The sequence below is a fragment of the Vanessa cardui genome, chromosome 23 (genome assembly GCF_905220365.1).
Source record: "Vanessa cardui chromosome 23, ilVanCard2.1, whole genome shotgun sequence".
NCBI lineage: Eukaryota > Metazoa > Arthropoda > Insecta > Lepidoptera > Nymphalidae > Vanessa > Vanessa cardui.
In genome coordinates, this window is record NC_061145.1 from 2,074,909 (window position 1) to 2,092,218 (window position 17,310).

At 36.5% G+C, this 17,310-nt stretch overlaps 1 protein-coding gene across 1 annotated transcript in view; it reads right to left on the reverse strand.

The window, feature by feature from the left end:
* Positions 1-17,310, reverse strand: part of LOC124539592 (huntingtin) — a 52,341-nt gene that overhangs the window by 21,202 nt on the left and 13,829 nt on the right. Inside the window, exons 14-25 of the mRNA XM_047116885.1 lie at positions 15,461-15,580; positions 12,017-12,272; positions 10,953-11,127; positions 10,250-10,501; positions 9,136-9,311; positions 8,123-8,647; positions 6,909-7,069; positions 5,426-5,519; positions 4,065-4,164; positions 3,323-3,417; positions 2,341-2,586; positions 173-566 (exon numbers count right to left, since the gene is read on the reverse strand). Coding sequence (XP_046972841.1) covers positions 173-566; positions 2,341-2,586; positions 3,323-3,417; positions 4,065-4,164; positions 5,426-5,519; positions 6,909-7,069; positions 8,123-8,647; positions 9,136-9,311; positions 10,250-10,501; positions 10,953-11,127; positions 12,017-12,272; positions 15,461-15,580 — 2,594 coding nt within the window. The remainder of the gene's footprint in view (positions 1-172; positions 567-2,340; positions 2,587-3,322; positions 3,418-4,064; positions 4,165-5,425; positions 5,520-6,908; positions 7,070-8,122; positions 8,648-9,135; positions 9,312-10,249; positions 10,502-10,952; positions 11,128-12,016; positions 12,273-15,460; positions 15,581-17,310) is intronic.

The window sequence follows — 17,310 nt, forward strand, 5'->3', positions numbered from 1 at the left end:
TTCCCAAGTTTGGTGGCGCATTGACGATGTAAGGCTTGGTTAACGTTTCTTACAGCGCCATTGTCTATGGGCAGTGGTGACCACTTACCATCAAGTGGTCCATATGCTCGTCCGCCAACCAATAGCATATATATTTTTTTAATAATAATAATAAACAACGATTCATACTTACTCGTCAAATGAAGCATATGCTTAGCCTGTACAATGATATTAACACACACAGAGTACATCAAACGATTTTGATCCTTATCGTCTTCATCATCAAGGTTGATATTCGCTCGAAAGTCTTCCATTTCAATAATCGCATATGTCAAGGTTTTAAAGAGAAATCGTACTAGTATAACGTCCGGGGAGAGGTTCGCGCAGGTTTCGTTGACATTTTGAACGTTCAACGGGTCGACGTTCGGTTTCACGTTGAAGAATATCGATTGCGGTGAAATGCAAGTCGATTTCAAATAATTAATCGATAACAATATCTCGCTCTCCGGTATCAGGACGAGGACTTTACGCAATAATACCATTATTATTGTTAAGTAACGGAGCTTTAGTTTTCTGGGAGTTGTCTCCTGAAAAAGATAAATATCATTATTAAAAAAAAACCGTTATTCGTTACTATTACTGTCTCACAAATCTGTATATTTTCGATTTGCAAATTAATTTAGTGACTTTGGTCAAGCCCCTTTGGGGAAACACGGGTGGTGTTTCCTGGAGATGGGAAAGAGGTAATCTACCTCAAAAACAGCAATACTTGGGATTGTTGTGTTCCAGTTTGAAAGATCAGGGGGTAAGTTTGACTACAAGAACAAGAGGTACATCTTAGTTTCTAACGTTGTTGGAGCAAGGAGTTGAGGGTGCAAGGAAGCAACAACCGTGGTTAAAATTTCTTACAGCGCCAATATCAATAGGGGATTGTGACTATTTACATCAATATAATTAAAATCACTTATCAAAATTAAAACAGAAAAAGGGTTTTACATTTTCCTATATTTTGTAATAGAATAATAAAAAATAATTCATAATCAGCACTATCTATTATTAATTATAAATCAAGATTTATACAGGTCAGCTTAATACTAAGAACTGTAGTCGTTGAGGACACGTCGAGCTTTTATTGATAAATAACTTATAATTAAAATATTTATTCAATGGCTAGTAGTGTCTACCCGTGACCACGAACACTGCAAAGTGCTCGAAACGTCGGGATGTTTAAAAATAATCAATATACGCGATTCATCCGTTATAATTAGTTTTATTTAAATGGTAGTGTCTTGTCATGTGATAAGCAAAAAAGTAGCCTCTGACCTTTCTTAGAGTTCAAGTTTGCTTCATACCAAAATTCTTCACACAAAATTGAGTAAAAATTGTAAAAAATGTGTATTTTAAAAAAGCAATTTGTAAATTGTAATTATTAGCAATATATTTCTTTTGTATTTTTTGTAAATTCAAACCAAAATTGTTTATTATACCATTTATTTATTTTCTTCTTGTAAATTCATTCGTGTAACTTCATTGAATTAATCAATTTTACTATTTTATTTTTGTCTTTTTTTTGTTTTGTCCGTGTAATTTAATTTTATTATGTTCTTGATATACCTACTATTGTTATTGTTTAGTACACATACATAGTTATCCCCTGTATTGGAATTTGTTAATTGTAATAATACCGTCATGTTGTGCATGCACCCTTAGGGTTATAATCTGTTCGGTACTATTAATGTTTAAGAAATATTCTCTATGTGATTGTAACCTGTTGTGTTTGCCTTAACAAATAAATAAATAAAATAAAGCAAAAAAAAATGTAATCTGTTCAAGTTCAATTAAATCAATTTAATTACAAAAACGACTGCTTCTCTTATCAATGAAAAGTCTATTTTATTGGGAGACGATTACCATCAACATTGAGGATAATTAAAGGAAGGTAAGTCAGACTTACGTTTATTTTTACGCTGTAAAAACGCTTTACGCGCTTCCCCCACGTGATGGAAAGTGGGGGGGGGGGTGGGACTCCCCGGTTTCCTGAACGCCGAGTGCACCCAAATTACATTGCAGTGCACCGGGTTTACCCACTAAAAAACAGCGGTACCCTCTCCGTCTTTCGGCGGGCGCCACGGGATCGCTTACGCATGCTATCGTGACAAGTCAGACTTACCTTTTTTTTTTTCTTTTTTTTTTCGCTGGAAAAACGCTTTACGCGCTTCCCCCACGTGATGAAGTGGGTGTGTGTGGGACTCCCCAGTTGCCTGGACGCCGAGTGCACCCAGGACCACCGGGTTTACCCACTAAAAAACCACGGGCGCCACGGGATCGCTTACGCATGTCACCGTGACGAGACAGACTTACCTGATCCAATGGCGCTTTGAACAATATCTTCAAGAGTATTTCGACACGTGTCTGTTCCAGCAGCACATCTCTGTACAGCGACTGGAGCAAGGTTTCCAGGGACTCCACAGCGGCAATGGAGTCGCACTCCACGCTCCTCTCACTGAGCAGGTTGAGTAAAGTATCGCTGGCTAACTCAGACCAGCGGTAGTAGCTCTCCGGGTGTTCTTGGGATAGTGATAACACACATGACACTAAATTCAGTACCTGGGGTATAAAAAAAAAAAAGAATTAATAAATGCAACAAATTATATTAATGTTTAACTCCGTGGTCGAGTAATGTGTACACAGGTTTTCATGAGTACGTCACTGCCACTCCGAGGTCCCAGGTTCGATTCCTGGCCGATTCGATGTAGAAAAAGTTCATTAATTTTCTATGCAGTCTTGAGTCTGGCTGTTTGTGGTACTATCGTCAATTCTGATTTTCCATAACACAAAACTTTAGCTACTTATATTGAGAACAGAGTAATGTATGATGTTTTTAAATTTATAAAAATATATTTAAAAGTATTTATAGTAACGAGCTCCATATAATATGATATGACTTCAAATCACAATTTTGTATACATATATACAGTGCAGGAAAATCGTGTGAGAGCCTGTGAAGTGTATACACCAACTCGCATTGGAGAAGAATGGTGAAAGTAAGCTTAAAACAGGACAAAACATCAACAGGGAGAGGAGACTATCCAGTGTGTACATTAACAGACATGTTACTTAATGTTGTCTTAAATTTTCGCGATTACACATTGAAATAAAACTAGCTATAACGGATTTTTTAACATACCGACGTTTCGAGCACTTTACAGCGTTCGTGGTCACGGGTAGACCCGTTAAAAATAATTAATATACGCGATTTAAATCCGTTATAGCTAGTTTTATTAGACATGTTACTTCCCTAAATCTTAGTACAAGTAAACATAAGCCAAGTATCGAAACGAACCTTAGGCTGGTGCATTGTTTTCTGCAGCATGTAAAACAATACTTCTCTCGTTGCTTGAGCCTCTTGCTGTTGAGCCCTGCCCAGTATGGTGCCACCTTTACAAAAAAAAAAAAAAACATTCATCAAAATATTAAACACGCTTTGTTATAGTTATATATTACAGAGTCGAGATGGCTGCATCTTAACCGATGATTGCGGGTTCAAACCCAGGCAAGAACTTGATAGTGCTTATGTGTCAAGTTAATGGACGTTAAACGTCGATCATAAATCTGAGTCGAGTTTTATTAATTTACTGAAGAGTTTTTAATGTGTTTACTACAATAAAACCGCATTGTAAGGTCTAAAGTAAAAGTAAAGTAAAGTAACAGCCTGTAAATTTCCCACTGCTGAGATAAGGCCTCCTCTTCCATTAAGGAGAGGGTTTGAAACATATTCCACCACGCTGTTCCAATGCGGATTGGTTGAATACACATGTGGCAGAATTTCTATGAAATTTGTCACATGCAGGTTTCCTCACGATGTTTTCCTTCACCGCTGAGCACGAGATGAATTATAAAGACAAATTAAGCACATGAATCAGCGGCGCTTGCCTGGGTTTGACCCCGCAATCATCGGTTGAGATGCACGCGTTCTAACCACTGGGCCATCTCAGTTTTGGTCTAATGTCATCAATATTTCAATTCTTTCCGAGTAAAGCTATATGTGGCGAGATGGCCTAGTAGTGGAGTCAGGAGTTTCTCACCGCCCATGTTGCTGAAGACACGCACGGCTACGGGCTGAAGCCCTGCGATGCACTCGTCTTGCGCGCCCGACGCCATTAGCCCGTCGCACAGCTGGATCAGCTATAGCCACATTACATTATATACTCATGTACAGTACGACACAAATTAGATGTAGCATCGGAAAATGCAATGGAATGAAATAAAAACCGATTACTGCCGATTTACACAACCAATAGAAATAGCTCCCTATCGCGCCATTCGACGCTATTCGTCGCTATAGATTCACGCGTCAGAGAAAGCAAGTGCATATAAATCGACGCGTCAAATTGACGAATATATTAGGTCACATGATATTACAAGTTATTACGTTTTTGTAAAGATCATATTCGCATGAGAAATAAATATTGATAATTTGGGATAGCGTACTCAATTCGGATGTGATCGGTTTTACGAATTTTGTCGTACTATATGTGTGTATAACAAAATGCAATTTATTAACATAGGAATTAACAACATTTAATGCTTAAATATATATATACAAATACGAACTAAAACTAGTTAGTGTATAAATCTTGACCGCGTGTAATAGTGGCAAGAATGCTAGCAGCATTTCCACGTTGAATCGCAATTCCGATCCTCTGGGCAAAAAACGAACCAGCCTATACTCATTAACTCTTATTTCGATTCGAGCAAACAAAACACTATCAATTAGAAAATGACGGATTTTCATAATACAATCCAGGTAGATTTAGGGAGCGTACAAGTATTACGTAACGCAATTTTTGCAGATTTTTGAAAACAATCGGGGGATTCCCCGTTAAACGTAAATGAAAAGGGTTGCCAATTTTGGAACTTTGATTCCCTATATCTATACATGTTATAAAATTGGAGTGTCTATTTGTAATATTAAAATAGCCCTTTTTACTCAATACATATGTATGTATACACGGCACATATACCAAAATAACATTTTTTTTATATAATTTTTGTCTGTCTGTTAGTCCGGCTTATCTCTGGAACGGCTGGAGCAATTTTGACGGGACCTTCACTGGCAGATAACTGATATAAGTTAAGTACAATAATATTTTTTTATTTTAAATTCAATCGCGTACTTGGTCGCGGTACCCTGTATCGTAACGATTTACGAGACACCCCTCCCCCCAAATTGCGTTACATACACTTGAACACCCCCATATGACTCCACTTCATCTGATGGTAAGTGATAGTGGAATCCAAATGCAAAGACGACCAGAGCAGTCAAGAGTGAACTACAGGCACCCTCGCCATTAAAAATCCCTAGAGTATAATACACGTTAAAACATTTATATGAGGTGTACTGCGACACCAATAGGGATTTGATAGAAGATACAATAAAACTGACCTTAGGAATTTCAATGATTTGCTTAGTGTGATGCTTCGAAGAGGAAAGTTGCACCAGAAACAAGAGAATGCTGTTGACGAGCTCACAGCAATTCCTGAAAAATAAACATTTAAATAATAAATAAAGCGACAAAAGCGCTGTGGTTAACGGGCCGCCTAGCGATATCGTCCCTAGTCCCAACAAAAGCTTCGCTTTTAAAGCTTAAATCGGGGTGTAAATAGTTATATTAGTAATGGTATTCCACTAGTTTAATAAATATGAGACAACATCACATATATTACTCTGATCCCAATGTAAGTAGCTAAAGCACTTGTGTTATGTATAATCAGAAGCAACGACGGTACCACAAACACCCAGACCCAAGACAACATAGAAAACTAATGATAATCTACATCGACTCAACTGAGAATCGAAACCAGGACCTCGTTAATATAAAATCTCGGTTGTTTATAACACATTATATGAAAAAACAGCATTGCACGTATTGCTGGGTTTGTGTAGAGGATAATGAAAGTCACTAACTGGTTCACGATTTATTAACGAGACAGTACACAGATACTCTGTTTTACATATGCAATGCTTCCACTTTCATACATGATATATGCCAAAGAATATGAGATACACAGATGTGAAATATATTAGTCATAGAATATGTAACTTTAGTAATAGGCTATTTGACTGGTTTTTAAAATCCACTTTATATTATATAGTAGAGGTTAAGGAACCCAATAAAAGTTGTTTTTTTTATTTCTAGTACATATTTGCCGAAAAATATCGTTTTAAAAAATCCATATTTAAATAACGCGCGAAAACGCTACTTGGACAATATGGCGCTGCAATGGGGTCGGTGACGTCACTTTGCTGTATTTTAATCTGTGGTACATATAGTAGAAAAGCAAGGTTTACAAGAAAGTGACTTCATCATAAGCCCGGCCAATCAGGAGCGTTTAGTGTCACGTGATAAACGTTTAAAAAAAATGCATTTTTATTTATTGATTTTTGAGTATTATTTTCAAGTTTCGCCAGTAAATAACTATTTGTAAACTCATAATAAACACTTAGTACAATAATTCAAAATTTATATATATTTTCGCATTGTCAAATAGCCTATTGTTTACTTTAATACCTATGTGCATACGGTGGTAGCTTCACTTAATTGTAAAATGACGATTCAAAAGTGCTTGTAAAAGCCCACTTGAATAAAGTATATTTTGATTTTGATCATATACGGCACACACGCATGCGAAGTCGGGGCAGGTCGCTAGTGAATATAAAGCCATTTGAAAGAAAGAAAGAAAGAAAGAAAGAAAGAAAGAAAGAAAGAAAGAAAGAAAGAAAGAAAGAAAGAAAGAAAGAAAGAAAGAAAGAAAGAAAGAAAGAAAGAAAGAAAGAAAGAAAGAAAGAAAGAAAGAAAGAAAGAAAGAAAGAAAGAAAGAAGGAAAGAAAGAAAGAAAGAAAGAACACTTATCGATACGATACATACGGGATCTCGTGTTGTTCCACAAGGTCGAGTTGCTTCATCAGGAAGCCTATGAACACTTGGTCGCTGTCCAGCATGCAGTAGTTGACCCGCAGCGCCAGCAACTGGCACAGAAGCCGGAGGACAGCGCACTGAAGAGGTATGTCGTTCTGCATCGTGTAACTCTGGAACGACAGAAATTAGCTATATATTTCTTGGTGGTAGGGCTTTGTGCAAGCCCGTCTGGGTAGGTACCACCCACTCATCAGTTATTCTACCGCCAAACAACAGTACTCAGTATTGTTGTGTTCCGGTTTGAAGGGTGAGTGAGCCAGTGTAACTACAGGCACAAGGGACATAACATCTTAGTTCCCAAGGTTGGTGGCACATTGACGATGTAAGGAATAGTTAATAATTTTTACAGCGTTAATGTCTATAGGCGATGGTGACCACTTACCATCAGGTGGCCCATATGCTCGTCCGCCAACATATACCATGAAAAAAAAAAAAAAAAATTCTAAATATATTCGTCAATTTGCCGCGTCGATTTACATGCACTTGCTTTCTCTGACGCGTGAATCTATAGCGACGAATAGCGTCGAATGGCGCGATAGGGAGCTATTTCTATTGTTTGTGTAAATCGGCAGTAATCGGTTTTATTTTCATTCCATTGCATTTTCCGATGCTACATCTAATTTGTGTCGTGCTATAAGTGTTTATACACATTGTTGCCTTAAAAAAAATCGAACTAGGAATACACCGGCAGTGCACCACTAACTCTGGGAACTGTGATGTTAATTATCTCCAGTTACACTGGCTCACTCACTCTTTAAGACTGTGCACAAGAGTGTCAGGCGATCTAGATGGAATAACAAACTCTAAGCTACAAAAGGCTGTTGGTATACTTGCTACCACTCCATTTGATTCATGATTTTATGGTATCCTTAAATAAATATAAATTTCCAATGTCAATAAATGTTCCTTGGTGGTAGGACAAAGGCAAGGAAGTGCTGGTAATTACTGGTAAATGCCCAAACCAAACATAACCATATGTTTATAATATTATAACTTTTCGTTATGTCTGCCTATATTTATATGGATAATATTTTGTTTTTTAATTAAAAATATTGCGTAATGTACTTGTTTAAATCTCAATCAATGTAATGTAAAAGATAATATGGAAAAAAAAGCAATCAATTACAGCAAATAACGACATTATTTCCTAAAACGAAACTCACCTTCAAAGACTGAATGACGACCGGTTCGAACAAACGAATGTACCTCTCCAATTCCTTCTTATTAGTACTCCACTTCCGATCAGTACGGTTCTTGGAAAAGTTCTCCATCATCATAAGAAGGTGTCTCTCATCCATCATCCTCGGATTCTTACTATCCAGGGACAGTTTCTGACTGGAACTCGAGCTGATACTACTCTTATCATCCTCAATTAATTTCAACGAATTCACCAACATTACATCTTGGAAGAAGTTGAGACTTTCATCGTTGATGCTCTTCGTGGCAATACTCATAAAGTCAGAGTATTGATTTATCATGTTCGTACCAAAGAGGCACTTTAGTAGCTGAGTCACACAGTAGACGGTCTGATCTGGGCAAAGGGGCATCAAGACTTTGAGATAGTATAAGATCTCTTCGGTCACCGGACCAAATTCCCTCTCAGTTGACAGTTCAAGCTGTATGGCTAGGCAGTTGAGCGTTGTTAATAAAAATTCGTGAAATATACTGTTCTTTGGTTCTAGATTTATCTGAAAATAAATAATTAATACATTTTTAAAAGTGACATGTATATACATATATGATACTTTAATATTTTTTTTATATTGTTTATACGTTGCAAATACTTGTGTTATAAATAAATAAATAAAATTAATAGCTTAGAGTATTTAAGTCTTCAAACAAGACTGAGGCAAAACTAGTCGCATAATCTTTAATAGAATAATTAATAATTTATTATTATATCATTACATATCAGCTTACCGCTGTCTGACCCTATGTATGCATAGATCTTTAAAATTACGCAACGGATTTTGATGCGGTTTTTTTAATAGATGGAACAATTCGAGAGAAAGTTTTTATTGTATATAATACACGGATAATATAGTAAAGAAACACTGATAATTATATTTATAAGTTTCTAATGTGATGTCAACAATAAAATGATTCTGAAGTATATTTAGTAACCGTGCGAAGCGAAGGGTCGCTAGTATATAATAACTATTAAACAAAAACAGACCTTATGATTAGAGTACGTAGCTCTCAAATTCTCATACAGCTTCATGTAGAAGGGTTCGTTAAAGAAATGCCCCGCGAAGTTCGCTTTGAGACTGGCGGCCGGCGTGGGCGGTTTCTTCCTAAGAGGTCCCTTGTCTTCTGATTCTGACGGTATACTATTTTTTCTAGGGATCGTTTCTGGAAACAAATTCATCAAAACTCTTAATTGATTCAATACAAAAAATCACTAGCAAATATTCTTAGCGTTATCGCCCTTAAAATTAAAATATACGTCTTAGGAATTTTTAATATAGGTGTTTGGTACATATACATATTTATAGGTATTAAAAAATAATAATAATTTAATAAACTATCTCAAAAGAAAGACATAAACAATAAAAGAGAAGAAAGCTTTTTGTACCACATATTATAATTCTGTATATCTTTTTTTGATATATTTTTTATAGTTAGTGATAGGACTTTGTACTGGCTTTTATAGGCACGTACTATACAAAAACAACTACATAATAATAATTATAACTGTTGTGTTTGGTTGAGAGAGCCAGTGTATTGGCCATGAAAGGAATTATTAATATCTCGGGTGGTTAAATTTATAACCACATTGTGGCCTCTTTACCAATCCGCATATCTATATGTCACCGTAAGATTACAAAATTCGTTAGATTACAATCTGACGAGTCAGATATATTACAATATAGCGAAAAATAATACGTTAAATTGCAATCACATTTCACAGTTCAAACATTTCCTTAGATTACAATCTGTCCCGTCAGATTGCAATCTAACGAATTTTGTAATCTTACGCTGAAATATATAATAAAAGAATCAGTGGTAATTTATTAAAAAAAAACAATCTACCGACAAAACACGCTTATTTTATGTTTTATCAAAATAAAGAATTCAACAATAACTTTTATTACATTAAGTGGCTGACAATAATAACAATTAGCGAAATACTAATTATCTAACGTACCGAAAGCATGACCGTCTAGCGCGAGATGATAAGTGGACCCTAGTCTTGGAATCGCACACCTCATATACCCTGTAGCAGGTAGGATGGTGTGGTAGGGATGACACTCTTTACAATAACTTAAAAGTACTAAATAAATACTGACCTTGAGTTTTCCTCCTAACCGGGCTCCCGGGCAAAGCAATCCCACTCTTATTCAGATGTACATTGGGGTTAACTTCCTCTATCAAATGAACGAGCACGTTCAACATTTTCAACGTAACCTGAAGGAACTTCTCAGCCAGGTTAGCGACCTTCTCATTTTCCAAGTGTTGCCATTTCTCTTTCACTTCTTGAGTGTCGCGTTCGAATATATCTCTATTTGTCGTCCTGTTGCGCATTATATTGTGGATTTCCACTGTAATTAAAATTAATTATTATTATATTGTATTTTTTTTCTCTTTGTACTCTCTATATATATTTAAGCATAAAATTTAAACGTAATAATAAGTCTAGCAAATGTTGACACTGATTCGGAAGTCACTGGCAGCTAAGATACAGCGACTCCTATTTTAGGGGTACAGGGCCTCTTTGATGTATTAACAATAAATATATATAAATATATTACAAAACTACTTTAAGACATTTTGAGTTATGTTTTAATATGTATAATACCATATAATATATAAGAAACGGTTATCTCATAAGTCAATCGTATTTGCCTGTATAATTTTGTATAAATAATTTTTTTTTTTTTGTAAATAATTCGATACCTGTCAAGGAGCACAAGTTTACTATCAAAATTGTTACAATGAATACTTTAGGAGTGTTCTTGGATTATTCTAGAAAGTATTATACCAAAGCAATACCTGGATAAACCAAACGGCATATATCCATCAGCATCGTCCTCACATTGACGTTACCGTTGCAATAGTCCAGGCTATCGAGACAATAGCCCAATAGTCCTTGACTTGAATATGCCTCCGTGTGCTTCCAGGGTGACCAGGTGTGGCATATTAATTTCAATGTCTCGAATAAACCTTGCTAAAGGGATAAACGGTTGAAATTTTAGTACCAAAAACTACAATCAATTGTTATATACAAACATCACTAATAATAATAAGTATCAGAACTAAGAAGAGTAACTACTGAGTTCCTTGCCAGTTCTTCTCGGTAGAATCTACTTTCCAAGCCGGTGGTAGCTTTACTTAATATAGTTGTTAAATGACGTTTTAAAAGTGCTTGTAATAGCCAACTCGACTTGGCTTGGTGGCAGGTTTTTGTGCAAGCCCGCCTGGGTAGGTACCACCCACTCATCAGATATTCTACCGCTAATCAACAGCACTCAGTATTGTTGTGTTCCGGTTTGAGCCAGTGTAACTACAGGCACAAGGAAAACAGCATCTTAGTTCACAAGAGTGGTGGCGCATTGACGATGTTAGGAATAGTTAATATTTCTTACAGCGTCATTGTCTATGGGTGATGGTGACCACTTACCATCAGGTAGCCCATATGCTCCTACGCCAACCTATCCCATAAGAAAAAAAGAATAAAGTTTATTTTGATTTTGATCCACGTGCTTAATTTGTGTTTATAATTCGCAAAAAACGTGAAGAATCCTACATGTGTCTAATTTCATAGTAATTCTGCTACATGTGTATCCAAAAGCCCGCACTGGAACAGCGTGGCGACATATGTTCCAAACCTTCTCCACAATGGGAGAGGAGGCCTTAGCCCAGCGGTGAGAAATTTACAGACTGTTGTTGTTATCATATGTTTACACGTTTTAAGCGAAGCAAACCTAAAAGGTCTTAAAGGCCGGTAAAGCAGCTTCAAATCCATGTTGCAAATATCCATGGGCGGTGGTAATCACTTTCCAACCGGAGACCCTTCAGCGCGTTTTGACCCCTATAACATAAAAAAGCATACTTACTGAATAGTTCTTGCAATTGGACGCCATCAGCCTCCCGACCAAGTCCCCGACGATCGTCATCAAACTGTCAGTATTTTCTAGAACCTTCCCAACCTTCAACTGTTCTGGTATATCGCTGTAGAAGTATATATCCCTCACTAGGTCTAACGCGAGACCGTGAGTGTCGAATGTAAATATTTTGCTGTTTTCTTTAGACATCTGAGCCATCATCGTTATGGGTGTGGCCCGTCTTGATGGATAAATTTTCGGTACTATGCTGGAATTTTAATAGTTAATTGATTTTTGTATCCACATCAATTAGATGTCGCCTGCAACTTCACTTGCAGTTTAGGTATGGGCAGGAGGATAATAGGCGTATAAATGTAAATGATAATGATAATAAGGCGTATAAAATGTAAAAAAATATATAAAATTCATTTCAATAATTTGGCGTGAAAAAAAGACATACAGAGCTACTTTGTCATTAATAATATTGATATGTTATTTATATCTTGTTAAAAATAACGTTAAATAATAATTTTAACATAACAGTTAATAACAGGAAATATTTTTTGTAACGAAAAGGTTGGGGAAAAAGTTTCTTCGTATTTTATATGAACATTCAAAAAGTTTTTTTTATAGTTTATTTACATTTGACTAAAGTATGTAGGTGCCATTTTGTTCCATAACTTTTTGCCATCTTGTTGGTAGTGACATGATCCCATTGCTGTAAAAATTTTGGGGCTTCTGATCGAAAAACTGCGACAAGTGGTTTTGGCAGTCCTCTCGTGATGTTAACCTGACACTACCTAAGGAATTCTGCAGAGACCGAAACAGATGAAAATCTGAAGGTGCAAGGTCAGGACTATACGGCGGATGCATTAATACCTCCCAGCCAAACTCTCGTAATTTTTGTTGAGTGGCTAAAGATGTGTGAGATCTAGCGTTGTCATGGTGAAAAACCACACCCCTTCTGTTGATCAATTCTGGCCGCTTTCTCTCAATTTCTTGCTTCAATCTCATCAATTGTTCGCAATACAGTTCTGAATCGATGGTCCTGCCGGGCGGTAACAGCTCGTAATGAATGATGCCCTTTCAATCCCACCATACACACAGCATTACCTTGTTGCGAGTTAATCCGGGTTTTGCCACAGTTTGTGAAGCTTGACCGGCCTTTGACCACAATCTTTTTCGCACGTTCTTGTCGTATGTGATCCACTTTTCATCACCAGTTATCAGCTTCTTCAAAAATGGTTCGGTTTCATTACGTCGTAATAAATAATCACAAATGAGTACACGGTTCATTAGGTTTCTTTCAGTGAGTTCATGAGGCATCCATACATCGAGCTTTATTCAAATGAGTCAAAACCGTTTTGTGGTCAATTGCCAGTTCTTCAGCTACATCGTAACTACTAATATGCCGATCTTGCTCCACTTTTTCAAAAATGGCATCAATTTTGTCCGTAACAGGGCGATCAGAGCGAGATGCATCTTTGATATCAAAATTTCCGGCTTGAAAACGCTTAAACCAAACTAGCGCTACTCTCACAGATACTAAATTAGGTCCATAAACATCACAATTTTTTTTCGCGGCTTGAGTTGCATTTTTGCCTTTTGTATAGTAAAATTTTAAAATGCATCGAATTTCTTTTTTAGATTCACTCATTTTAACAACAACAAAAACAAATGAAAATCACACAAATTCCTAATTTGAATTTGGAAGTGCCTTCTTTAAAATTAAAACTTTTTAATGATACCAAAACCAGCCAGATACAAATGGTATAGCCAAAGAGATTTTATTACAAGTTCATACGAGGGTGGTCTGAAAAGTTTCCGACCTAACACAGATACAAGATTTTTTTTCTTAAAATTTATTTTTATTTTTCTACATAGTCTCCTTGTAACTCTACACACTTCTCCCAGCGATGCTCCCATCTCTTTAATCCGTCCAAATAGTACTCGGCATTCTTCTCTGTAAAATAATCGTTCACGAAGGTGTTTACCTCCTCATTTGACAAAAATCTTTGTCCTCCGAGCGCAGTTTTTAATTGAGGGAACAGAAAAAAGTCGCTCGGGGCTAGAACTGGTGAGTAAGGTGGATGATCAAGCAGTTCAAACCGTAATTCGTGGATTTTCGCCATGGCAACCGTTGAGGTGTGAGACGGGGCGTTGTCTTGGTGAAACAGAATTTTCTTTTTCTGCAAATGCGGCCGTTTATCCGCAATTTCTGCCTTCAGCTTGTCAAGTAACGATGCGTAGTATGCTCCTGTAATGGTTTTCCCTTTTTGAAGATAATCGATTTGGATAACTCCACGGCTATCCCAAAAAACAGTCGCCATCACTTTCCCAGCCGAAAAAACAGATTTTGCTTTTTTCGGAGCCGGTTCTCCCTTTGCAGTCCACTGTTTTGACTGTATTTTTGTTTCAGGCGTATAGTGGTGTATCCAAGTTTCATCTACGGTAATTAGTAGGCGCCAAAACTCGGATTTATTGCGCCTAAACTGCGCCAACAGAGCATTGGAAATGTTCATTCGAACACGTCGTTGGTCTGACGTTAGCAAACGCGGCACCTAACGCGCGGACAGCTTTCTCATGCCTAAATCTTGATTTAATATGTGACAAACACGTTTTTTGAACATTTTCATTGCCTCTGCTATCTCTCTCACTTTAATTCGGCGGTCGTCTAACACCATTTGGTGAACTTTAGCGATGTTATCGTCAGAAGTTACAGTTTTTAGACGTCCCGAACGTTCATCATCTCCCAAGCTCTTACGGCCACGTTTAAATTCGGCTGACCAAAATTTTACTGTGGTAAATGACGGTGAAGAGTCCCCGTACACAGAATCTAACTCATCTTTGATTTGCGTAGGGGTATTCCCTTTCAAAAACAAATATTTTATGACAGCTCGATACTCGATTTTTTCCATTTTCACAAAAATACTCACATCGACTCACTCAAACGACTGTCAAATAAAAACCGCGCGTCAAAAATGACTGAAACTTTGAAGTGTTGCTGTCAAAAGATGCACAATTACATTCCCTGACTTTAATTGATGTGTGCTGCCATCTTCACGTTGAGGTCGGAAACTTTTCAGACCACCCTCGTACATACTATATGCGAAAAGACTTTTTCCCCAAACTAATATATCTATAATAGATGTTTATTCACCAAAAAGCAATACTCAGTATTGTAAATGTAGTTTGTAATTGGTTCAAAGGGGCAGTGAGTCAGTTTCATTGCTAGCGCAAGGCAAATGACATATTGGTTCTCAAGGTTGATAATTTCTTACAGCCCCAATATCTATTATTCGTAGTGATCCCTTACTATCAACTACCCTATATTACCCATCCTCTTAGTCATTATAGCTTTATATATTACATTAAAAATAAATTAAATATAACTACCTCCCCCCCCCCCCCCCCTAAAACGAAACACTTAACATACTTTACTTAACAAAATCCTACCTCGCTATCGCCTGCGCTGCTGCCGTCCGTACTTTCTGATCCTGATCGGCCAGCAAGTGCAGCAACGCGTCCATTACGAGTTTACTTCGAGATAAATAATCTGGATGTAATGTGAATAATCTGAAATGCAATAAACATTTATAAACAACAATAATAACGAAGATTACCAATCTTCTCTCCTTTTAATCGAGAGGAGAGAAGTTGATTAGGAGTCTTGTTGTCGAGTCGAGGGGGCAAAATGGCGTTTATCGACACTGGGAACTTCAAATCGCAGTATTTATTCTGTTAATTATCTTATATTGACTATCTGTATACGTATAAAAGTAAAATGTAACGGACTGTATTTATTCCAAATCCGGACTAAGGACGCTTCTTCCTTTGCGCAGAATGTTTGGAACCAATTCCAGTAGGTGGCTCCAATGAGGGTTGATGGATACAAATATAGCAGAATCATTGAATCATCAGAATTAGACACATGCAAAGTCTGTGGAGACTGTGTGTGTTTGAAACAAAGTATCATTCAAAAAATCAAAATAAACTTTATTCAAAGGACTTTTACAAGCACTTTTGAATCGTCAATTAACAATTAAGTGAAGCTACCACCGGTTCGGAAAGTAGATTCTACCGACAAGAACCGGCAGGAAATTCAGTAGTTACTCTTTTACAACATTAAAAAAATACAGTCATGTTAGTTAATATAATTATTTAAATTAATTTGATTAAAAAGTGCCCCAACCACTTGGCTATCCAATCATAAAAAACTAAACTATAATACCATCAGTTTTGAAAAAAAAATAAGACATAATAGGCCAAGACATATACACACAATACGGCATTGCACGCTACTATCTATATGGAGTCACATAATTAGAAAATGTTCACAATACCGTATATAAAACATGTCAAGTCAATTTGTGTGAGAGATATACATATTATTCTCAACCTTCTTTGTTCGAAATAAAAACAACTTATTATTATTATAAGAACTTTTAGAGATAATGATTAGAAACTTTTTAGATATATATGTGTCGGAGATGTCAATAATACGGATGGTGATTTGACGAATCGCAAGCGTTGTCAGTATTGTATAACGCTTCGACCTATAGTCTGTTCGCGTTAAGAATGCAGTGAGTTGTCATTGTTTACCGCCCCCTTTGACCAATCAAATCTTTTCAAATTACAAAGTCAAGTTCACATTGAACATAAGTTCGAACGTGATGGTTGTGGATTTAATTAATTATTAACTGATATTTTTATGATATAAATAATTTTTTTTTATTATTATTAACTGATATTAAAAAAAGTGAATACCACACCACTTTGTAAAAATAAAAGTGCGAGAAATGCTGCCATGCTACAAGAAGAAATTGCCATGTGGGATTTAGATAATTTTATGAAACTCGCTGCAGAAAATTATTTTATTATAAACACTAACGACGACAGTAATAGTGTAAGTAATAGTGATTAAAATATTAATGACTTAATTTCGATTTTTTACGTTAATGTGTACTTTTTAAATTCATTACACTTAGTCTTTAAAACAAATATAATTTGTTGGAATTTTAACACAAATATACATACACCTTTACCCTTCTTTTAAAAAGATTTGATTGGTCAAACAATGACAACTCACTGCATTCTTAACGCGAACAGACTATAGTCTAGATGGGTCGGTGCGAGTCGGCGACACACCACTTCAGTGCCAGCCACCGTACAGGCAACTCGTCTAGAAACTGTCTTACGACTCGTCGATATCATTGTAATTTAAAAGTGTATATAAGTGAATCATTTGAGTGATTACGGAACTTTTATTAATTAACCGTACCCGCATACCGCCCACAGAATGTCTG